General features: G+C 35.4%; 1 protein-coding gene across 1 annotated transcript; it reads right to left on the reverse strand.

Moving 5' to 3' along the window:
- Positions 1–1,889: 1,889 nt before the first annotated feature.
- On the reverse strand, positions 1,890–25,821 carry LOC117340985. The gene is made up of 11 exons (XM_033902777.1): positions 25,736–25,821; positions 23,639–23,736; positions 20,799–21,134; positions 15,276–15,575; positions 14,239–14,565; positions 13,798–13,899; positions 12,872–12,911; positions 11,871–11,962; positions 8,872–9,048; positions 8,196–8,312; positions 1,890–7,830 (listed from the first exon to the last, which is right to left on the reverse strand). Exons 2-11 carry the CDS (start codon positions 23,700–23,702, stop codon positions 6,779–6,781), a joined length of 2,607 nt encoding a protein of 868 aa, XP_033758668.1. The 5' UTR covers positions 23,703–23,736; positions 25,736–25,821; the 3' UTR covers positions 1,890–6,778.
- Between the last annotated feature and the right edge of the window lie 559 nt (positions 25,822–26,380).

A 26,380-nucleotide genomic window follows, 5' to 3' on the forward strand; every position in this document is an offset into this window, starting at 1 on the left:
GGTCCCAAAATACAATATGCACAACTAGGCACCAAGGGGAACCCAAATATGAAATTTGAGAAAGATCCCATCAGTACTTTCTCAGAAATAGCGATAACAAGAATTGTTTACGGACGGAGGGACGGACGGACGGACGGACGACAGACCACGGACGCAGGGCGATTTGAATAGCCCACCATCTGATGATGGTGGGCTAAAAACATTATATAAATCCGAACTTGTGTAGCATATCCCTTTAACTGATGGTAATATTGCTCAATAATTTTGTGCAGACAGGAATTGTAAAGGACCTCAGTCCAGGAAATGTCGATTCTTTAAGTTAAGATGTACACATATATAATATATAATATACCATAGAAGTCATTTGTGTATCAATTTTTTTATATTGTTTGTGAAAATACATGAAAAAATTGAAATTAATTTTTTATACAGCATAAACTTGATAAGCTTCAAAGCCATATATATATTCTATACCATATTGCTACATTCGTATTTACATAATGGTGTGCTGTTTAAATAACTTTTCCAAATATGATTTCATTTTAACATATAAAATGTTCTCACAATTCATTTCAGAGGATAAAGTCACAAAGAATGCCTATGGCCAGTCAAATTTTTTTAAGTAAAAACCAGTCAAAATATTACAGTATTCTTGTCTCAAATGAAATCAAAATATTTCAGAATTTTCATTAAATTTGAAAACAGTTTTGAATTGTATTACACAATAAATTAATGCGTTACATCTGGGTTATATCAATGGAAAGATCTATTGCTGCTACTCAAATGGTTGTGTGTAGGACGATAGTTTGTAAACAAATTTGTATACAATAACATACATTATGTAAACAAAATGGTTCCTTTATATGCATAATAAACAATTGCAACTAAATTTATATTTCATTTAAGAATGACATAGATATATAGTCACACCTCGTTATGATGAAGTCAGTGGACCATGAAAACTGTTCTTGTTATCCTGAGTAACCAAGGTAACCTACAGTATATTTTACATAGAATATTCACAGTTAAACCTGAAGGTCTTGGAGTTGTGGCTTTGAAGTATTTTATCATTCAATACTCCGATTTCAAACACTCACAAGACCTTTTTTAATGTTACGTCTATGATAAAGTTATTTGATACAATTTCTGTATTTGATTATTTACGTGAAATACAACTTTACCAGACAATATTAAGTGTGATGCGACCAGTTCCTTTGACATCAGCGAATTTTAGATTTTAAAATTTCAGCTTGAGTTTGATGTGTTTTTCTGCAAACATCCTTCTAATCTGGTGCAGTTATGCTCTAAATGACTCAAATTGTTAATTGGCTGTGAAGCAAAATGATACTTTGAGTTATAAAAGTTCAAAATAACGAAGTTTGACTAATAACAATATCCAAACAAATAGAATACAAGAATAATGAAGTAAATATAACATGTCAAATCACAGGGGCCAGCATACAATTAGTAAATATAACATGTCAAATCACAGGGGCCAGCATACAATTAGTAAATATTACATATTAAATCACAGGGGCCAGCATACAATTAGTAAATATTACATATTAAATCACAGGGGCCTGCATACAATTAGTAAATATTACATATCAAATCAAAGGGGCCTGTATACAATAAGTAAATATTACATATCGAATCACAGGGGCCTGCATGCAATAAGTGAATATTTACGTACTGGGAAAACTTAAATAAATGCTCGCAAAAAAAAAAATATCTGTCACGCATACATGCCAAATTTTTCTAGAGGTGGTAAGGGAGATTGACAACCATTTTAAGGGATTTTTGTCTGAAATAAGGGAGGTATACACGCGGCATAAATATCGGCACATTTTGTAACATAACAACATACAAAATAGAAAACAAACACATAATTTCATGTTCAGTCACATTATTGCTTCATTTTTGTATCACTTTTGTATCATTTTCACATGGCATAAGCTTTCTTAGCACATTGTTTTGTATGTGGTACTTATAGGACATGTACAGAAGAAAAAAAGGTAAATCGTTTGCCAAAATAACCTCCACAGTTTACCTATTGAAATCGTGAAATCAAATACCCTGGGGAATCACAGAATCTCATCCCACTACTAGTATATCAAAAAGTAATCTTTTTCTGAATATTTACAAACTGCGTGCAGGCGTCTGTGATCAGAATTCATACACATGCAAGGAGACAAATTGGTCCTCTTTTATTGAGCATCTCGTAATCAAAAACAGATATTGCTAGTTGTCATAAAATTAAGCTTACTATATTCATCCCACAATAAGGTCATGCCTGCTAATAAGCCAACCCTATCTACCGAAGTTCAGACAAAATGCTAACAATTGTTATTTCTTTGTTTAGCAATAAGTTCCTTCCCTACTTCATGTTAAAGATATTGTGTGTGTGTCCTGGGCCTATTACAGCATAAATATACAGTAATCGATCTTAACAATCCCACCATGCACTTACAAAACCACAAAAGGGTGTGCTTAGTTCAGGTTTGTTTGTTTGTTTGCTGGATCTTCCATATGCGACATTGTTGTCAAATTCATCATCATTAATTTGTTCGTGCAAGTACCCGGAAAATTACAAAAGAGTAAATTTGTTCAATTTGAATAGTGGTTTTCATCTTATTTATAATTATGTAATAAAACAATTCTAATATGGTTTTTCATGACAAGGACAAAAAATCTTTGTTCCTAGCACAGGGATTGGCATGATTTCCAAACCTAATTGATATAATATTCATATATGGACAGTGGAGTTAGGAATTGTGTCAAGACCCTGTGGTCCCTCAGAAGTGTTAAATTTATGATGAAAACACACTCCATTTTTTGTGATATAACTCCAAAACATAAAAAAAAAAAAAAATCAAAATAATCCTTATAATTTAATCTATCTAAACAAATCTTCTATTAAGGAACTCTTTTCTCTTAAAAATCATCATGCCTCTGTGGCGTTACAAATGGTTAAATCATTTTTTTGTGTTATGAGCTGATAACAAATTTTTAGCCAATGAAAATGCTTGTTACAAGCTAAGCTAATTTATTACTTTGTTGTAATTTGCATTTTGCAGTATGATAGTTATCTTATGTAACATAACACAAAATCAATTACTGATGGAAATTATGATGACACCAACACATGACATTAAACAACTGTACCTCATATATATCCTGTAATAAACCCATGTCAGGTAATTAGCATGCCTATGTCTACTGCAGTTTGATTTAAATGTTTACTTACAAAGACTATTTTAACTAAGTTTATGTCAAGATAAATAAAACAGGCAATGCCTGGAATGAGCCCAGCTACCTTATCTAGCAGTATATGAATGCTCTCATTTGACCTATTACTAAAGGTTTTGTGAGGTATATATCAAGTCTGAAAACTGTAGAGAGGTCAAAATGTAAACATTTATATACTGTAAACTTTGAAATTGACGTGAGGGGGAATTTTACACTGATTACACAGACTCACTTTGTTCGGGAAAATTTCCCCAACGCATATTATTTTGATATCAATTCGGATAATCTTGATCTACAAGCGAAAGAGGATTAATCGCGAAAATTACCTCCAAGCGTATAGTTTACATATTCAAATCGCGAAATTATCCCCACCCGCGAAAAATTCAGTTTACAGTATATTTCCTTGGGAGTAAGGGGCTTTAGATAGATATCTCTATTTTCTACTCAGATATCTATTTATTCAATAATTAGATATATATGTACTTAAAATAGAGATATCTGTATTTTAGATACACACCTGGGTTCAGTACGGAATATGTAAGGTTATGTAAATGTATACAAAAATATATACCGGTATAGGACCTTGCATGAGTTTGCTTTTTATTTATTTTAAACAAAAGCCTTTTAAGTGAAATATAATTCTGTTAAGATACCTATATTAATGCACTCATATTTTACAGAATACATTGCTATAGTAACAGTATACAAAAAACTTCACTAGTGCAATTATAATTTAATATGATGCATCAAGAACCAAACAAAAACAAAAACAAATATGATAGATCTGCAGTATTTGAAACAAGATCTATTTATCTTCTGATAAAAAGAAACAAAATAATCCATTTAAAACATATTTCAAACATATTGCAAAAAATTGTGATATCCCAATAAATGCTTGAAGTCTTAAATTATACCAGTCTGTTTAAAACCATCCTTTCATGGTTCCATTTCCTCCTTAAATAATGCCGCCTTTGTTACAACACCTAATGTTTTTCAAAATCTCAAATCTTTCTGGTCAATAGTTAATGACTATTCATCAGAATGGAGGTCATCAGAATGTGACCCATATCACAGTATCTTCAGATGTTCATGAAGTCATGAACCATCATTATGCTATATAGGTGTTTGGAATATGTTATTGCATTCATGACGTCAAGTTAAAACTAGCCTCATTTTATGACGTCACAGTAAGTTATACTACATAATTTTATAGCTGTAATACATGACATAGGTATATATAATAATAAAACGTAATCATTGATGACAGCATGTTACTTGTAGATACTGTCCGATATATTTAGTCTGTTTTTGTTTTTTTGTTTTTTTTTCGGTGGATCAAAATTTTACTGTTTTACAAAAGGGATATACTTTCTGAGGAAATTATGAAATGGACAATTTTTACTGGTTTTATTTCAAAATATCTTGTGATTTATTCAAACCTTCAAAAAAGAAAAAAAAGGGGAAAATAACAACAACAAAAACCAAAACCAATAGTCATCATGAAAATTATAACCTCTATATTATTTCTTGGGACATTTTGTTATAATTATATTTTCTATAAAATAATATTTTACCTGTATAAATCACAGCATGCACCTGGACCCTGTCAAATTGAAATTCATAAAAACCTATATACAATGGCCTTTATCAACAAAAGTAAAATGATGATATACACTGTCATACCCAAAAATCTTGAAGATAAACTCAAATTGGATATAAGCCAACGATTCACTGTAAGAAAAGTGCCTGAAAACAAGAATATCTTGAAAAATGAGATTATCTTGATAATAATCAAAGTCAGGGATTTCTTGCAGAAAAATGATATTAAAATAATCTTGAAAATAAGCTGATCATCCAAAAAAGTTCATATTGAAAATAAGCCAATGATTCATTGTAGGAAAAGCATCTGGATAATAAGCTGGTCTTGAAAATAAGCTGACCTTTGAAATAAGCTGATCTTGATAAGCTGATCTTGAAAATAAGCTAACCTTTGAAATAAGCTGATCTTCATAATAAGGCAGAAATTTCTCACAGAAAAATTATGAAATAAGCTGGTTTCGTAAATAACTGTAAAGCTTTTATCAAGTTGTATATGCCCATATTGTATGAACAAATCAAGCATTTGTGATCACATTTCAATTGTGTACATTGTATTATCAATTGAATCTCATGCTTTGTGAAATGGAATGGTAAACGTAGTATTTTTTACTTTCGTAAGTGAAGTAAAACCATAAAATGCTTGTTTAGATACAATGACCTTTGAGTGACAATTGCCATCTTGTTTAAAATGATAATTAAAAATACAAAATGCATGCATGCTGCACTTTACCTGCAGTGAAAGCACATGGAAAATAAGTTTAAAAAATAGACATGGTATCATTATTTAGTAGAATAATTTAAACAACAGCATATTTTCAAGACTTAAGGATATTTTGAACCTGATTTTCATCTGGCCCCAAAATTTGATGCTATGGCATGTGCAGACATTTGACAGACAGGTGTCTTGTCCCCACACTATAGGCAGACGTCCTTCAAAATGTCTAACGTCTGGTCTGACCCAAGGAAACACAATCTATACACCGATACATTTTGAATCTGGCAGTATACAAATAATAAAGCAACTAATTAAAGAATAAAATACACAAAAAATGGGTAACTCAGGGGTCAAAGTTCATGCATAATGTTTGTACCATATATATCCTACAATCAGCCCATGATTTGTAATAAACATCTAAATAAGGTGACCAAAGTCTATTGCAGTTCAATGAAAAATGCAAATAAATTATATTTACTGTCTTGCAACTTTGAGTCAAAGTGAAAAAGTTGCCTTCCCATCCCTCCTGTCCTCCCTGGGCTTTTTTTACAGGATAAATACGGTAACGTCGCCATCATATTAATATGCAGACGGAGAACATTTTATCCAGAGATTTAGTGTAATACAAAATATACTCTTCTATCTATTGTGATCAGTACTACGGAATGGTTGATTATTGTCAATGATACAAATGATAACCTCGATACTCCGGGGTTACTTTCACTTTCGACATCAATACTTAAGGGGTTATGTTCACTTTCGCTATCAATACTCAAGGGGTTACGTTCACATACGCTAGCCATACTCCAGGAGTTACATTCACTTTCGCAATCAATACTCCGGGGTTACGTTCACTTTGCAATCAATACTCCGGGGTTACGTTCACTTTGCAATCAATACTCCAGGGTTACGTTCACTTTCACAATCAATACTCCGGGGTTACGTTCACTTTCACAATCAATACTCCGGGGTTACGTTCACTTTCACAATCAATACTCCGGGGTTACGTTCACTTTGCAATCAATACTCAAGGTGTAATGTTAAAAAAAAAAAAAAAAAACTGGAGTATCGAGAGTGAAAAGCTAAAGTAAACTTACTCCTGAAGTATCAAGAACACAAATGAGATTGAGGATGACATGATATAAAGAGATGAATTTTGATCGATTTGACACCACTGTTAACACGGTCAGTGCAAGTATATGTAAGGCCTCTGCTTCACTGAATGTCAAATCTGATAATGTCTGATTTGAGAAATAATCCAAACTCGGTTTCAAATTCCTCGTAAGATTCATATGTGCTGGGAAGTTCTATTGAGAAACTACATGTATGTGCTATGGGACGTCTCTCGATACCGGAGAGGTCTGAAAAGTTTACTGTTATACTGCGACGCGGCACACATGCTTGGCCTGTGATAAACTGAAGCAATGTCTCCAAGTCATCTTGTATCAGATTCGAGATAAGATCTACGAAATATCCATAGACTTTCTCGGTTCGAGAATTCAGTTCAGATTCATCGGGACGTAGACATGCAATAATTTTTTCTGCAGTGGGTTTGAGCCGATCATTCAGGATCTGCAGATGGTCTATGGTCAGCTGACTCCAAAACCTTTCGTAATGGATTTCCGGAATTCCTTCTCGTATCAGTTCGCACAAAGACCGTGGTTTTAAACACAGTTCACTTCTCGCCATTTTTAGAAAATGTTCTCGGAATGTAGATTCTTGTATCAAGCATCCCATATCAAATCTCGTAAACAAGTCTTGGAGACTGTCTCTATCCTCGTCTGACAGGGACTCAAAATCAGTAAGAGCTGTCCGAACCATCCTGGCATCATCCTGGTCCAGGAATAATAGGAAATCCTCGACAAGAGTGCTCTCATCAATAGTGGTCGTGTCCAGTATGGTTACCATGACAACTGACTTACACAGCGGTACTGGTATGTATCCCAGTATGGCTGTGCTGTGAGCAAGTATACGTCCCAGTAAACGGAATTTATATTCTTCCTCGAGTCTATGTGGTGGGAGATACGGAATCAGAACGGAATTTCCACGGAAAAAGTTTTCTGATACTTCATTCCAGAATGAGGTAAAACAGTCGCGACTCACTCCTCCCCAATCTGAACCCTGCTCGTCGACCATCTTTACATGAAGGTAAGAGTCGACAATCATTGGGTCTGTGTAGATGTCAAAGAGGTTCTGTACAAGATTTTCCCGGCTCACCTGGACCTGTGTCTGGGCATTGTGTAGTGTCTTTCGAAGCTCCTTCAGACCTTCAGTAAGAATGAACCAACTTTGTCAACAAATCAACAATATGAAATATCACAGACTTTTGAGGTAAAATAGTAAAAGATAAATAGAATCTCTTACTCTGTGTAATTTATATAGATATTGCAACCAAATCATATTTTTTTTTATAAATTGAGCATGAGACTTGTAGAACTAAATTTAGACAAGAGGCCTAAGGGGCCTGAATAGCTCACAGGAATAGTTATATAAGGAATAATGACAAAATTACTTTTTTGATATTTCATGTCGTCTTTATGTGACTGATGTTTCAGGAAGAAATGATACCTAATGAAAGGCTTTTTTCTTATTTGTATTAGCCAGTGTTACAGGTACTTGGTCCTATACTCACCATGTTCTACCTCCTTGATGAGTACGCTGCGATCAACTCCCTCTGCTCCTGTCACAGCACCATCACTGGCCGCAACAACTGGTACGCTGTGATTGCCTTCTTCATTCTCATTCTCATCTAAAATCAAACGACAAGTTCAAATCTGATGACAAGGTCAAATCAGACGACAAGGTCAAAAACGTTGTCGAGGTCAAATCTGATAACAATTTGACCTTGTTGTCTATTTTGACCTTGTTGTCTATTTTAACATTGTCATTTGACCTGACCTTGTCATCTTATTTGTTGATATCAAATGTCAAATGTCAAATAAGATGACAAGGTCAGGTCAAATGACAATGTCAAAATAGACAACAAGGTCAAAATAGACAACAAGGTCAAATCTGATAACAATTAAAATAAGGTGATAAGATCAGGTCAAATGACAAGGTCAAAAAAGACAGCAAGGTCAAATAAGATGACAAAGTCAGCTCAAATGACAAGGTCAAAAGCAAATACTAAAGGAATTTTCACAGCCAGAAGTATGCTCTGACATAGCTTCAACTGCTGACTAACAAATAACTACATAATGTATATGTACCTTGTTTTCAGCCAGAGGCTTAAATGTAGAGAAATTCAGCATAATCTGACGCAATAATGATTTACTTGAGCCAAGTATGAAATAAACAATGCCAATCACCTGTATTTTGGCTTTCCCTCAGTGCTGGAGGTAGCGGGACAGGCACGTCACTTCCCGGAGAGTACACATTGAGCAGATCCCGCCAGTTACTTCCCCTGTCTCGTGACATTGTAAAGTACGGATCATCTCCATCTCGAGTCATGTTACTGATGTAGTCAGAGTAAAACTCATCGTCATCTGAAATAAACGTTGATTGTAATGGACAGAAGTCCCCCGGTATATCAGTCCAAACTGACCAAATTTACAAGGGACAAAAGATGGTGATATAAAGGGGGACTACTCTAGTTTGAAAGATTATAAAAACAAATATACCAAAAGTTACAATCTATTACCAACTTTGAGTTTTTCTTTTTACATTTTACAGTGAATGATTATCTGTAACCATACTTCATCTGTCACCATACTTTATCTGTCATCATACTTTATCTGTCACCATACTTTATCTGTCATCACACTTTATCTGTCACCACACTTTATCTGTCACCATACTTTATCTGTCACCATACTTTATCTGTCATCATACTTTATCTGTCATCATACTTTATCTACCACCATACTTTATCTGTCATCATACTTTATCTGTCACCATACTTTATCTGTCACCATACTTTATCTGTCACCATACTTTATCTGTCACCATACTTTATCTGTCACCATACTTTATCTGTCACCATACTTTATCTGTCATCATACTTTATCTGTCACCATACTTTATCTGTCACCATACTTTATCTGTCATCATACTTTATATATCATCATACTTTATCTGTCACCATACTTTATCTGTCACCATACTTTATTTATCACCACACTTTATCTGTCACCATACTTTATCTGTCACCATACTTTATCTGTCATCATACTTTATATATCATCATACTTTATCTGTCATCATACTTTATCTGTCACCATACTTTATCTGTCATCATACTTTATCTGTCATCATACTTTATATATCATCATACTTTATCTGTCATCATACTTTATCTGTCACCATACTTTATCTGTCATCATACTTTATATATCATCATACTTTATCTGTCATCATACTTTATCTGTCATCATACTTTATAACCATACTTTATCTGTCACCATACTTTATCTGTCATCATACTTTATCTGTCACCATACTTTATCTGTCATCATACTTTATCTGTCATCATACTTTATCTGTCATCATACTTTATAACCATACTTTATCTGTCACCATACTTTATCTGTCATCATACTTTATCTACCACCATACTTTATCTGTCACCATACTTTATCTATCACCGTACTTTATCTATCACCATACTTTATCTGTCACCATACTTTATCTACCATCATACTTTATCTATCACCATACTTTATCTGTCACCATACTTTATCTGTCATCATACTTTATAACCATACTTTATCTGTCATCATACTTTATCTATCACCATACTTTATCTGTCATCATACTTTATCTGTCATCATACTTTATCTGTCACCATACTTTATAAGCATACTTTATCTGTCACCATACTTTATCTGTCACCATACTTTATCTGTCATCATACTTTATCTATCACCATACTTTATCTGTCACCATACTTTATCTGTCATCACACTTTATCTGTTATCATAATTTATCTGTCACCATACTTTATCTGTCACCATACTTTATCTGTCACTTTATCTGTCACCATACTTTATCTGTCATCATACTTTATCTGTCACCATACTTTATCTGTCATCATGTTTTTGTCATCACACTTTATCTGTCATCACACTTTATCTGTCACAATACTTTATCTGTCACAATACTTTATCTGTCATCATACTTTATCTGTCATCATACTTTATCTGTCATCATACTTTGTCATCATACTTTATCTGTCATCATACTTTATAACCATACTTTATCTGTCACCATACTTTATCTACCATCATACTTTATCTGTCACCATACTTTATCTGTCACAATACTTTATCTGTCATCATACTTTATATGTCATCATACTTTATCTGTCACCATACTTTATAACCAAACTTTATCTGTCACCATACTTTATCTGTCATCATACTTTATCTGTCACCATACTTTATCTGTCATACTTTATCTGTCATCATACTTTATCTGTCACCATACTTTATCTGTCATCATACTTTATCTGTCATCATACTTTATCTGTCACCATACTTTATCTGTCACCATACTTTATCTGTCACCATACTTTATCTGTCATCATACTTTATCTACCATCATACTTTATCTATCACCATACTTTATCTGTCACCATACTTTATCTGTCATCATACTTTATCTACCACCATACTTTATCTGTCACCATACTTTATCTGTCACCATACTTTATCTGTCACCATACTTTATCTGTCACCATACTTTATCTGTCATCATACTTTATAACCATACTTTATCCGTCACCATACTTTATCTGTCATCATACTTTATCTGTCACCATACTTTATCTGTCACCATACTTTATCTATCACCATACTTTATCTGTCATCATACTTTATCTGTCACCATACTTTATCTGTCACCATACTTTATCTGTCCATACTTTTTTTCCTAACTTAGATGTTGCAGATATGTGCATACTTTTAACATAAATTTATCATGCAATATTTATTCTAGTGATTGAATTTTGTTTTGACATGTTTGTTTGTGTGGCAGGACACAGGAGGTTATAAGGCTTGAGTAGTAATATTTTTAATTTTCCGGATTTTCACACAATATATTTGGGTGGTGACACTTTATTAATAGTAACATCTTTATTAAATGTTGGTCATAGGTACTTTCCAGCTCACTGTAGGTTCAGCTGGAATAGTTCTACATTAAATATTTGTGTAAAGTTTGCACTCGTGTATAGTGCGCAGGTATGTTTTTGAGGTTCATTTAAAATTTTTTTTTTTTTTTAAATGTTAAGTATTAAATCGCACGGAAGTTTTGAAATATTATAATTTTGATTTTTCACAGTTTCACAAGAAGCTGCGTATTCGCGACTCACCAAACTTGTTACACTTGCGACAGATGGTACGGCCACAGCACCAACAAATCTTCCTAAAACAAAAGCTGCAGCAATGGCCCACATTCTTCTTCCTGAAGACAAAAAAGGAAAAATCAATTATATACAAAGATCACTAGCGCTTCCAGGTTTCACTGTCGTGAATGAAACTTGAAGTGTATTATTCTGTACTTTTTGCCTAGATTTGTTCTGGACACTTTATAAACTGGATCCTTTACAGATAACATCGGGGTCCCTCTCTATAATTCGAATGGACTACCCAAAAAAGTGGGGTGATTTCTATTCTTTATCCTTCGAAAGGCTATGGGGACGGCTTCAAGGCAAACTCGGTTAACAATCAAATGTGACAAAATAGTTCATCACATCAGTTCCATGTTATCAGTGTCATAACACCCATTACATAAACTGTGTAATTCCACCTCAGGACCAAGGGAAACTTAAACAGTAAGTTCGAGAAATATTCTTTTCAAAATATATCAATAACAAACTTCAACTGTCAAAATCAAAGATGGCCATCTGGTGACCATTTTTTTTCCTTGATCAGACCCAAAATCAAATGGGCACAACTAGGGACCAAAGGGAGCAAAAACATCAAGTTCAAGAAATATTCTTCCAGATCTTCTTAAGATATATATCGATAACAATTAACATCAACTGTCATAATCAAAGATGGCTGTCTGGCAGCCATTTTGTTTTCTGGATCAGATCCAAAATCAATTGACACAACTTGGGACCAAGGGGAGCCTAAACCTAAGGAACTGGTTAAGTAGCAAAATTTGGACAGTATGACATTTCACTGTATGACACTATAAAAGTGTCCGTAATCTGTCCATCCACTGTCCATCCTTTATGGGCACCATCTACTTATGACCTTTCATGCAGTGTGGAAGTATAACCAGTAATTAACCCTAATGAACTGGTTTGCAAAATTTCGAAAAAAAAAACAAACTTTCATTTAAACCAGAAAATAAATTTCCACTTACCCAGCACAGAACATCACTCCAAACAGTGCAAATCCAATGACTGAAAACAGCAAAAGACTTATAAGAAATACATGGTAAAATCATAAATATTGGTTTTTTTTTTCAACTTTGCTTCATGATGTCATATCTAAAGGTACAGGTACCAGTTACAGTTTTTAAGATGTGACCTTGAATGCATTGACCAAGCTTAGTAGAAAAACAAACTAATACATCAATGAAGCATTAATCTTGTGACCTTCAATATGGATCAAGGTTATTCTTATTAACAAACTGTAAAACACTTCATGCCAGAAAGCGACATACTGTCAATATACGGTATTAAGATTTCAATATTTAGATTCATTATCAGGAGTCTTTTAAATTCTTAACAAATTACAAACACATGAGCTTGAATAAGGGTCAAGGCCATTTTTCACAAACTTTTTCATATTCAGTGCTGATTAAAAATAAAAATTCTCAACATCTGAATTCATCCCAATACTGTAAGTGGGAAATTTTACTCTATATATGCAAACGTCATTTGACCACGAACAATTTCTTTAACAAGTATTATTTTGTGATGAATGTGTTATTTATGGAACAAAGCAAACAGAAAATAATTGTGGAAATAACCCCCAAGCTAAAGGTTTACAGATAAACTTCTGTGAAAAATGACCACCTTTATAGTAAGTTTTCAGAGTATTTTAAATACTTTGACCTTGAATTTGAATAACAATAACTGATTTCTGCATACTTTGTCAGGCTTCGTTTCCAGTAAGTTCTAATTTCCAAATACATATGTACATTTGTTGCAGTCAGGAGTATTTTAAGAATATGACCCCTGTACATGACTTTGCTGAAATAAACACATCTGGAACTTGGCCCAGGTGTACTAATATCAAACAAAGATCCGGTTATTCTTTTATACAAACTGAAATGCAACTAACGTCCAATGACGCCGATGGAAATGAGTAGCGAGCGATCACTGTCGTTCTTGTCGCCATCTTGTACGACTGATGGAGGTAATGTTGTGATTGGATGCCATGTACCTGTAATAATCAAATCCTCAAAATAGAATCATGGTTAATTTGATGTTTCAATCATACTGTATTTATGCTGTAACAATCAAACATTTATGTGATCATTGTTTATTTGATGTTAAATTTTACTTGTACACATTTATATACCCTATAACAATCAAACATTTATGTGATCAAGGTTAAATTGACGTTTAATTTTACTGTATTTATCCTATAACAATCAAATATTTATGTGATCATGGTTAAATTGATGTTTAATTTTACTGTATTTATCCATTACCAATCAAAACTGAAACAATTTCAATCTCAGGAATGAAAACTTTTATTTCAATCTGACAGGAGACTTACAAAGGTTGTGGGGATAGAAATGTGTCCGGTCAGACATTGGGCCGCCCACTTCCTGGCCGCCCACTTCCTGTGCCTCACAGAAGATTGGCTGTGACCTATTGACAATACAACTGACCCCAGTGATGGTCAGCACACTGTCATTGACCGATATGTTGTAACCGACATCAAGTTGTGGATAGATCCAATGAATACTAATCTGAGGAGTGTAGTAATACGGACCTGCCGATCTCCTCACAGCAGTACAGGTCAAAGTACCATACTTCACTTTTTTAGATGTGGGGTCAAAGGTTACATCTGATGGAGTTATTTTTGGCTCATCCAATTTTTCTGAAAAAATAAAAAAAAAAAAAAATATAGTAAGTAGATTATGTATAGTTTAAGTTTGAATCCCAATACATGTAATAACACATTCATACAATTCAATAGTACCATAATTATCTGACTTAACAAAATTTTCAACAGAATATCATCCATACCAAATGGCTCAGAGAAGCTCCCTAGCTTAACAGAAGAGCTCGATGAAAAGTAAAAAGGAGGTAAAAAATATTGCACAAATATATCTTAGATGTAGCCAACTTACTTAAGCTTACAAAATACATGTACATATGTATATAGTTTCTGATACACAAATCAAAGAGAACTATTTGGAACATTGTATGGTTCTTAAGTCAGGTTTTTAATGAGGTGATCCTGAATGTATAATACAAAAGTCAGATGAGAGATTGGTTTTTGATGAGTTGATCCTGAATGTATGGTACAAAAGTCAGATGAGAGATTGGTTTTTAATGAGGTGATCCTGAATGTATGATACAAATGTCAGATGAGAGATTAGTTTTTAATGAGTTGATCCTGAATGTATGGTACAAAAGTCAGATGAGAGATTGGTTTTTAATGAGTTGATCCTGAATGTATGGTACAAAAGTCAGATGAGAGACTGGTTTTTAATGAGGTGATCCTGAATGTATGGTACAAAAGTCAGGTGCGAGATTGGTTTTTAATGAGGTCATCCTAATAATTCTTGAGTAGGCCGAACTTACCAAGAACAATAAGAGTAAGTCCATATCTGTTAAACGATGACTGTACTTCGCAGACATAAGTTCCGTTTTCTGATGAAGTTATATTTACTAACAAAAGGGAGACAACTCTTGTCAGTGAATCAAATGTTACAACGACGTCTGGGTTGGTATTGATAAACCCTGATGAGATGGTTGCTATGGGAGATCCTTCTGGGTTATAAATAGTAATGTTTTCCTCTGTATCAAATTCCTTTATCATAAAATCCAGTTTAGCATTTTCCGATTTGTTTCCTAGCATAACTCCTCCATCTTTGAACAAGACTGAAAAAAATATCACAAAAACATGTATTATCAGTAAGTAAGTACATCATAATTATTACTGAATTGAAATACCAAGAACTAAAGGAGAAGGATTATCAACTGAAAGATGGTAAACTAACTTATTTACTGAGAATGAGGGTGGCTGGCTTATCTACTGAGAATGAAGGTTGGCTGGATTATCTACTGAGAATGAAGGTGGCAGGATTATCTACTGAGAATGAGGGTGGCTGGATTATCTACTGAGAATGAGGGTGGCTGGCTTATCTACTGAGAATGAAGGTTGGCTGGATTATCTACTGAGAATGAAGGTGGCAGGATTATCTACTGAGAGTGAAGGTGGCTGAATTATCTACTGAGAATGAAGGTGGCTGGATTATCTACTGGGAATGAAGGTGGCTGGATTATCTACTGGGAATGAAGGTGGCTGGATTATCTACTGAGAATGAAGGCGGCTGAATTATCTACTGAGAATGAAGGTGGCTGGATTGTTAACTGCGAATGAGGGTGGCTGGATTGTTAACTGGGAATGAGGGTGACTGGATTATCTACTGAGAATGAAGGTGGCTGGATTATCTACTGAGAATGAAAGTGGCTGGATTATCTACTGAGAATGAAGGTGGCTGGTTAATCTACTGAGAAATGAGGGTGGCTGAATTATCTACTGAGAATGAAGGTGGCTGGAATTATCTACTGAGAAGGAAGGTGACCTTATATTATCTACTGAGATTGAAGGTGGCGGAATTATCTACTGAGAATGAAGTGCGGCTGAAATTATCTACTGAGAATGAAGGCGGCTGGATTATCTACTGAGAATGAATTTCGCTATTGAGTTCTACTGAGAATGAAGTTGCTTGATTTACTAACTGAAATGAGGTGGCTTGATTTTCTAACTGAGAATGAAGGTGGCTTGACTTCTACTGAGAATGAAAGTTTCTAGTGAATTTTCTACTGAGAATGAAGTGGCTGGATTTCTACTGAGAATGAAATGGTGCTAGTATTTCTACTGAGAATGAAGTGGCTTGTTAATCACTGAATGAGGGTGGCTGGATTATCTACTGAGAATGAAGGCGGATTGATTTCTACTGAGTATAAAGTTGTCAGGATCATCTATTCAGAATGAAGGTGGCTGGATTATCTACAGAGAATGAAGGTGGCTGGATTATCTACTGAGAATGAAGGTGGCTGGATTATCTACTGAGAATGAAGGTGGCTGGATTATCTACTGAGAATGAAGGTGGCTGGATTATCTACTGAGAATGAAGGTGGCTGGATTATCTACTGAGAATGAAGGTGGCTGGATTATCTACTGAGAATGAAGGTGGCTGGATTATCTACTGAGAATGAAGGTGGCTGGATTATCTACTGAGAATGAAGGTGGCTGGATTATCTACTGAGAATGAAGGTGGCTGGATTATCTACTGAGAATGAAGGTGGCTGGATTATCTACTGAGAATGAAGGTGGCTGGATTATCTACTGAGAATGAAGGTGGCTGGATTATCTACTGAGAATGAAGGTGGCTGGATTATCTACTGAGAATGAAGGTGGCTGGATTATCTACTGAGAATGAAGGTGGCTTGACTTTCTACTGAGAATGAAGGTGGCTGGATTTTCTACTGAGAATGAAGGTGGCTGGATTATCTACTGAGAATGAAGGTGCTGGATTATCTACTGAGAATGAAGGTGGCTGGTTAATCTACTGAGAATGAGGGTGGCTGGATTATCTACTGAGAATGAAGGCGGCTTGATTTTCTACTGAGTATAAAGTTGTCAGGATCATCTATTCAGAATGAAGGTGGCTAGTTTATCTACTGAGAACGAAGTTGCCAAGATTATCTATTCAGAATGAATTTCACAAGGTTATCTACAAATAAATAGGATTATCTACAAATTCAAAACTGACCTTGAATCTTGTCGATCACCAGCATTGATGTCTTTCCATTTATGTATATAATAATATTTGAGATAATCAAGTTAGAATTTCAATAGAATGTCTGAATTACAGAGCAACCCGCTTATTTGCATAGCCCTTTTTCGATGACAAAATATGCAAATAACCGGAGTATTTGTATAGGCGAGAATGAAGGTGGCTGGATTATCTACTGAGAACGAGGGTGGCTGGATTATCTACTGAGAATGAAGGTGGCTGGATTATCTACTGAGAATGAAGGTGGCTGGATTATCTACTGAGAATGAAGGTGGCTGGATTATCTACTGAGAATGAAGGTGGCTGGATTATCTACTGAGAATGAAGGTGGCTGGATTATCTACTGAGAATGAAGGTGGCTGGATTATCTACAGAGAATGAAGGTGGCTGGATTATCTACTGAGAATGAAGGTGGCTGGATTATCTACTGAGAATGAAGGTGGCTGGATTATCTACTGAGAATGAAGGTGGCTGGATTATCTACAGAGAATGAAGGTGGCTGGATTATCTACTGAGAATGAAGGTGGCTGGATTATCTACTGAGAATGAAGGTGGCTGGATTATCTACTGAGAATGAAGGTGGCTGGATTATCTACTGAGAATGAAGGTGGCTGGATTATCTACAGAGAATGAAGGTGGCTGGATTATCTACTGAGAATGAAGGTGGCTGGATTATCTACTGAGAACGAGGGTGGCTGGATTATCTACTGAGAATGAAGGTGGCTGGATTATCTACAGAGAATGAAGGTGGCTGGATTATCTACTGAGAACGAGGGTGGCTGGATTATCTACTGAGAATGAAGGGTGGCTGGATTATCTACTGAGAATGAAGGTGGCTGGATTATCTACAGAGAATGAAGGTGGCTGGATTATCTACAGAGAATGAAGGTGGCTGGATTATCTACTGAGAATGAAGGTGGCTGGATTATCTACAGAGAATGAAGGTGGCTGGATTATCTACTGAGAATGAAGGTGGCTGGATTATCTACTGAGAATGAAGGTGGCTGGATTATCTACTGAGAATGAAGGTGACTGGATTATCTACTGAGAATGAAGGTGGCTGGATTATCTACTGAGAATGAAGGTGGCAGGATTATCTACTGAGAATGAAAGTGGCAGGATTATCTACTGAGAATGATGGTGGCTGAATTATCTACTGAGAATGAAGATGGCTGGATTATCTACTGAGAATGATGGTGGCTGAATTATCTACTGAGAATGAAGGATGGCTGGATTATCTACTGAGAATGAAGGTGGCTGGATTATCTACTGAGAATGAAGGTGGCTGGATTATCTACTGAGAATGAAGGTGGCTGGATTATCTACTGAGAATGAAGGTGGCTGGATTATCTAGTGAGAATGAAGGTTGGCTGGATTTTCTACTGAGAATGAAGGTGGCTGGATTATCTACTGAGAATGAAGGTGGCTGGATTATCTACTGAGAATGAAGGTGGCTGGATTATCTACTGAGAATGAAGGTGGCTGGATTATCTACAGAGAATGAAGGTGGCTGGATTATCTACTGAGAATGAAGGTGGCTGGATTATCTACAGAGAATGAAGGTGGCTGGATTATCTACTGAGAATGAAGGTGGCTGTATTATCTACTGAGAATGAAGGTGGCTGTATTATCTACTGGGAATGAAGGTGGCTGGATTATCTACAGAGAATGAAGGTGGCTGGATTATCTACTGAGAATGAAAGTTGGCTGAATTATCTACAGAGAATGAAGGTGGTTGGATTATCTACCGAGAATGAAAGTTGGCTGAATTATCTACTGGGAATGAAGGTGGCTGAATTATCTACTGAGAATGAAGGTGGCTGGATTATCTACTGAGAATGAAGGTGGCTGAATTATCTACAGAGAATGAAGGTGGCTGGATTATCTACTGAGAATGAAGGTTGGCTGAATTATCTACTGAGAATGAAGGTGGCTGAATTATCTACTGAGAATGAAGGTGGTTGAATTATCTACTGAGAATGAAGGTGGCTGGATTATCTACTGAGAATGAAGGTGACTTAATTATCTACTGAGAATGAAGGTGGCTGGATTATCTACTGAGAATGAAGGTGGCAAGATTATCTACTGAGAATGAAGGTGACAGGATTATCTACTGAGAATGAAGGTGGCTGAATTATCTACTGAGAATGAAGGTGGCTGGATTATCTACTGAGAATGAAGGTGGCTGGATTATCTACTGAGAATGAAGGTGGCTGGATTATCTACTGAGAATGAAGGTGGCTGGATTATCTACTGAGAATGAAGGTGGCTGGATTATCTACAGAGAATGAAGGTGGCTGGATTATCTACAGAGAATGAAGGTGGCTGGATTATCTACTGAGAATGAAGGTGGCTGGATTATCTACAGAGAATGAAAGGTGGCTGGATTATCTACAGAGAATGAAGGTGGCTGGATTATCTACTGAGAATGAAGGTGGCTGGATTATCTACAGAGAATGAAGGTGGCTGGGTTATCTACTGAGAATGAAGGTGGCTGGATTATCTACTGAGAATGAAGGTGACTGGATTATCTACTGAGAATGAAGGTGGCTGGATTATCTACAGAGAATGAAGGTTGCTGGATTATCTACTGAGAATGAAGGTGGCTGGATTATCTACAGAGAATGAAGGTGGCTGGGTTATCTACTGAGAATGAAGATGGCTGGATTATCTACTGAGAATGGAGGTGACTGGATTATCTACTGAGAATGAAGGAGGCTGGATTATCTACTGAGAGTGAAGGTGGCTGGATTATCTACTGAGAATGAAGGTGACTTAATTATCTACTGAGAATGAAGTTCGCTTGATTTTCTACTGAGAATGGAAGTTGCTTGATTTTCTACTGAGAATGAAGGTGGCTTGATTTTCTACTGAGAATGAAGGTTGCTTGATTTTCTACTGAGAATGAAGGTGGCTTGATTTTCTACTGAGAATGAAAGTTGCTTGATTTTCTACTGAGCACAAACTTGTCATGATTATCTATTCAGAAAGAAGGTTGGCTGAATTATCTACTGAGAGTGAAGGTGGTTGGATTATCTACTGAGAATGAAGGTGGCTGGATTATCTACTGAGAATGAGGGTGGCTGGATTATCTACTGAGAATGAAGGTTGCTGGATTATCTACTGAGAATGAAGGCGGATTGATTTCTACTGAGTATAAAGTTGTCAGGATCATCTATTCAGAATGAAGGTGGCTGGTTTATCTACCGAGAACAAAGTTGTCAAGATTATCTATTCAGACTGAATGTCACAAGGTTATCTACAAATAAATAGGATTATCTACATATTCAAAACTGACCTTGAGTCTTGTGGATCACCAACATTGATGTCTTTCCATAATATCTGCATCCCCATGTTCCAATATCCTGTTCTAAATTTGGGTAAAGTATTGTCAAAATGAGGTCACGGTGACCATTAACCTTTGGAATACAAGTCACGTTGTAGTCACTTTGATCAGGAGTTGTATCACATGTATGCTTTACAATAGCTACATCTGTCAACTTTGTATTCTGTGGGGATTGGTGGAAAAAAGTGACGGTCGCAGAGTGAATGTCTTTTGTGGCACAGCACAATGACCAGCTTGACCTCAACAACGGTATCTTACAGAGATGTATTGAAATATCTGGCTGTTCTCCTGAAACAAAATAGGATAGATGATAAGATCATATGCAAATCTGAATATTCCATTTTAAGGCTCATGCTAACAAAAAAAAAGTTTTCTGTTACTTAATAAAACAAGAGGCCCAGACGGCCTGTATCGCTCACCTGGACATTTCAGTAAGTATGGTAAAATACTCTGATTTTTAAAGTTAAATTTCAAATGTTTTCCTACTTTTGAACTGACTCTCCCAACAATAGTTCAAACTACAGGTTGACTAAATCCTGTCATTCTTGAAAAAGAAAAAGTATTTTAAAGTTTTTTGTTTTTTGTTCTGGTAGATTTCCTTTATTTGGCCCCTTTCTTCCACCCCAAGAGTGTCATATCATCCATTTATGTAGCATACATCATTGCCAAATAATTCTCCAGACTAAATTTCATCAAAATCCATTTTGCTTTTCAGGACTAGTAGTGTTTTTAATAGATTTACTCTTTAGGACAGGTGAGCTACGAAATTGTTGATAATATTATTACAAAGGGCAATAACTCTGTTAGTTACAGTTGAATAATTCCCATTTCAAACCATGTTGATCTATGATTACATGCAAAGTTTGATCAAACTTGGTAGTTGACATTTACTCAAGTTATCATATTCACAAGGTCCAATAATATTATACAAAGGGCAATAACTCTGTAAGTGACTGTCAAATAATTTCCATATTCAAACTTGTCCAAGATCTTGTCGATATATGGCTGCATACAAAGTTTAATCAAATTTAACTTGGTTGATATTTACACAAGTTATCGTGTTCACAAGTTAATTGTTGATGGACGAATAGACAGACGGACAAATACTGTATGACAAGGTTTGGCATAAGCTCACCTTGGTCCTTTTGACCAGGTGAGCTAAAATGAGGTGAGGACCATGTAATTTGCTGGTTGATCTTTTCTGCATTTTTCATGAAACATAACCCAGAAACCAAATTAGAGCTTGATCAGAAAGCTGAAACATTTATGTATATAATAATATTTTGAGATAATCATGTTAGAATTTCAATAGAATGTCTGAATTATATAAAAGGAAGATACTGAATTGATTCCTATTGAATACCATAGATCTCACAAGTAAGACAGAATATCAATCAATCTTTTTATCTTGTTTAATGTAAGCAGAGTAATTCAGAACAAGAGGTCCAATGGGCCTGCACTGCTCATTTGGCATTTATTTGTTTGATGATTATGTGCCTTTTGTTAATCTAAATAACTTGATTCTCGGCCTTGCAAGTTAATGAAAAGAGGTACTTTTATATTGTTTTAACACATTTGACCTCTGTGAACTTGAATACAGTTCAAGGTCACTTCTTTTTTGCAAACTTTGTGGGACTTCATCCCGGAACTATACCAAGCCATATATCATACTTCTAGTACTGTTGGTTACGAGAAGAAGTTGTTTAAAGGTTTGACACCTTTGACCTTAAATACACCATAGGTCAAGGTCATTTTCTCCACAAACTTTGTTCAGCTTCTTTGAAAAAACCTATCAGCCAAAGAACATGCTTCTAGGCCTTTTGGTTAACCAGGAAGAAGTCATTTAAAGGATTCAACAAACTTTACCCCTGTGACCCTGAATATAGATCAAGGCCATTTCTTGTTGTAAACTTTGTAGGACTCTATCCCAGGAACCTATCAGCCTGATATCATGAATTTGGGTGTTTTGGTTAATATGAGTGTTTTGGGGTAAATAAATATATCATTCATCCAAAAATGTAAGGTAGGTGTTATGTCACCCCCGATTTTATTGTGTTTGTGCCAAAATCTAAGTGACACCAAATGGTGTCAGAGTATTCCACATATTCATATACTGTAGTAGTGCGCTCTGGCCCTACACTAGACATGGTGTCAGGGTCAGAGGAAACTCTGGCTAGGCTTTCTACAATACATAGAAATTTAATCTCACTTAAAAGATACCTGATATCCATTATGTCTATCTATTGTAAATATTTTTGAAAATTTCACTTCTCCCAAATTGCAGAGATTTAACTTGAAATACGATATACAGTATTTCAAAGAAATAATTCATAATTTATGCTATATTTATTCAACACAATATCATCAAACCCCTGTAAATCCATTGAAGATTGTAAAACAAAATTGCTCAATCACAGAAATTATTCCATTTTGAATATTGTTCAAATATGAGTAAATGTACTGTTAATTTTTTTGTGCCACTTTGACAGAGTTCAATTTTGGATACTATCTGTTCAATTTTGGATACCATTATTTGATTCCATTCAATTTCATCATTGAGATTGGATTTCATTCAATATTTCAGATGTTGTTGAAATCTGAATACTTTGAAATTTTGGATATCTGGGACATGTGTTCAAATTTGGAAAGAGTCCATCTTAGGGAACTATTTACTTTTGGAATTTGTCTTGTATTCAATTTTGGAAACTATTAATTTTTGGGAACAATTCAATTTTTGATGTAAACAAATTAACTACTGAACGATGACAAAGCCAGGAACGAAAAGCACTTACCTCGGCCAGGTAATGGAGGAATGATGAGGCAAAACAGCCAAAACCATCGGACCATAACATGCATGACTGTGTTATTCTAGCCCCCCGAATACACCAGCCTACAATGAATAAATAAATAGATAAATAAATAAATAAGTAAATATGGATGATTCAATATCAATATAAACGTAGTCTTTCACTGGTTTTGAAAATTGCAGAATTAAAAGGATTGCCGTCGACAAGGTATCATTGAGCATATCCGAAGTTTCCTCGGCCCTGACACCATGTCTAGTGTAGGGCCAGAGGAAACTCTGGATACATTGAACAATACTAATATATCTTCATTCAACTGTTTTAACTGTAAGTACATGTACCATCAGAACAGGGAAGTTCTTTAGTAGCAATACAAAATATCAATGGGGCTCAAAATATAGCCAGATTTGCTGATGATCCAGTACCTGTTAAAATAAGGGTTGGGAATTAACTGAAAACAAGAAATATCTTTAAAAAAGATAAACAACATAGTTTTATGCTGGTGGTTATAATGTAAGACTGTTGGTGAAATAAATCAACGAACTAATGCATTTCAGCACGGATAACAACATTAGATCAGTCTGAATCATTCTTGGTGATAATAAGACTGCATTTAAATCAGGAATATGATTTTATTAATGTGTCATTTGAAAAGATAATCTACTATGCCATAAAAAGACAGCAGTCAATCTTTATCTTCTTTAAGTTTGAGTTCCTAATTTACTTTTGCTTACTTCCCGTGACTTTCCATGACTGTCCTGGAAAGTTTTATGGAGTTCCCAATATGTTAATTACTAGCTGCGATAACGTAGCTCTGGACGACGGACAGACAATTTCTGACAGATGGACTGCAGGAGTGAAGGCAGAATATGAATATTGGTTCTAGTTAATTACACAGGGGCTAGACACATTCCTATGACAACAATGAAAGTACTGTAAAGTTTCTGTACTGGAAACCTAACCCAGGTTCGGTGATCTTGGTCCGTCAGGGTCTTACATTCTGGGTCATAATTTGTAGGTGAAGTCTGGCAAATAAACACAAACTCAAGATATATAAAGTTCGGGTAGTTTTATTTAGACAACACTGTGTAAAATATACAGACATAGGGACAAATTTTACAACTCTGTCACACACTCCAACACATATACTATATGACAACATGACAGTAGTTTAGTAAACTAGCGGCTACATGGCCATACTATAAACGATAGTACACAAAACTACTGACAGTGAGTGTTACCATAACAGTCTGATAAAGACTTTCATTCTGACAACACGAGTCAGGGAGAGCTGAGCCAGGCAGTCCTATAGAGACTTTCCATCTGACTGACGAACTACACAGGTGTACTGGCATATATAGACAACCCCGGCAATCCGCACGTGCAATATTTACGCCAAATTACCTGTACTCGGAACACTTCCGCTGTCCGCAGTATATCGAACAATACAGTGGTAACTTGTAAGCAGACAGTCACCATATAATCTAAAGTACTCAATAAAGTTTATAAATTTCCTCAACTTTTACATATGTATAACCCCAGATCACTTACAGGCCAGTGATCAGAGGTTCAGAACCAGGGGCTAAATAACCCAAGATCACTTACAGGTGAGTGATATGGAATTCGGACAACGGGGTTTAATATTTCATTTTGGGTCAACCCTTGGTCCGACCCCCAGATCACGTACAATGTAGATGAGTGATCTAAGGCCTTAGGACCGGACATCGAGATAATATTCCATCTCGATTCTGGGTCAATAGGAAGTGTCTGACACCTATGGATTAGTTAGTCACTAATTAGTGTGTAAGCTAGAATTGATATTGAATGTAAAATATAGAATCTATCTTAACATTTTGTCATCACTAAAGGATATTTCATCACCGACTGTCAACGTGTGGCCTTCATCTAGATCAGTAACAAATCAGCTCGAAAACGAAAGTGGGTCCCAGAGATGACTCATTCGTCAAAACACACATCTTAAAAATCCGACCAAACGAAGATGATTTACAATTTGCTGAACAATAGAACATTTTATCGATATGACCATATCTGCAGTCATGACACAATCTCGGTTAACTAGCTTACCTGTACAGTTGTGGTATCTTCACCTCGTTGTCCGACATCTTGCATAGTTTGTTACCTGTTCAGTCTGTGTCATTTCCATGCTTGACAGAAGCTGCATCCGGAACATCTCGGGGAATTTATTACCACGTATTTCGACGACACTACCCGATGAGCTCCGGATGGAGAGACGAGGGTAAAAATCAGCAAATAAACCTGCGCTGGAGACAGACCCAATCGTTTAGATTACTTCTCACAAAACATCCGTTATTAGCACAATTAAGGACGTCTCTCTTCTTTTCAAACTCGCGTTGACAATATTTAAACATAAGTGATTGATTGATTAAATTGTCACTACGGACTTATATTAGGGTCAATAACGTATCAATGTAATTCCGAGGTTTAACTGAACTTAAAACTGTATTAAAATACATTGTATTGATGGAACAATGATGAGTAACAAGTTGGCTATATAGCTACTACGACTGATAGATCGGGATTAGATTACGTGTTGCCTTATGGGTTTATTTTGAAGTATATGTCTACTGTAATGTATTTAGAAAATGATTGATTTTTATTTAATTTTACTTCGTATAGCACCTTCATTGGGTCTCTATTTATCCTTTATTCTTTAAGGCGACATTAAAGCGACTGTATTTGTAGATTTTA

Source organism: Pecten maximus, chromosome 13, assembly GCF_902652985.1.
Source record: "Pecten maximus chromosome 13, xPecMax1.1, whole genome shotgun sequence".
NCBI classification, from domain to species: domain Eukaryota; kingdom Metazoa; phylum Mollusca; class Bivalvia; order Pectinida; family Pectinidae; genus Pecten; species Pecten maximus.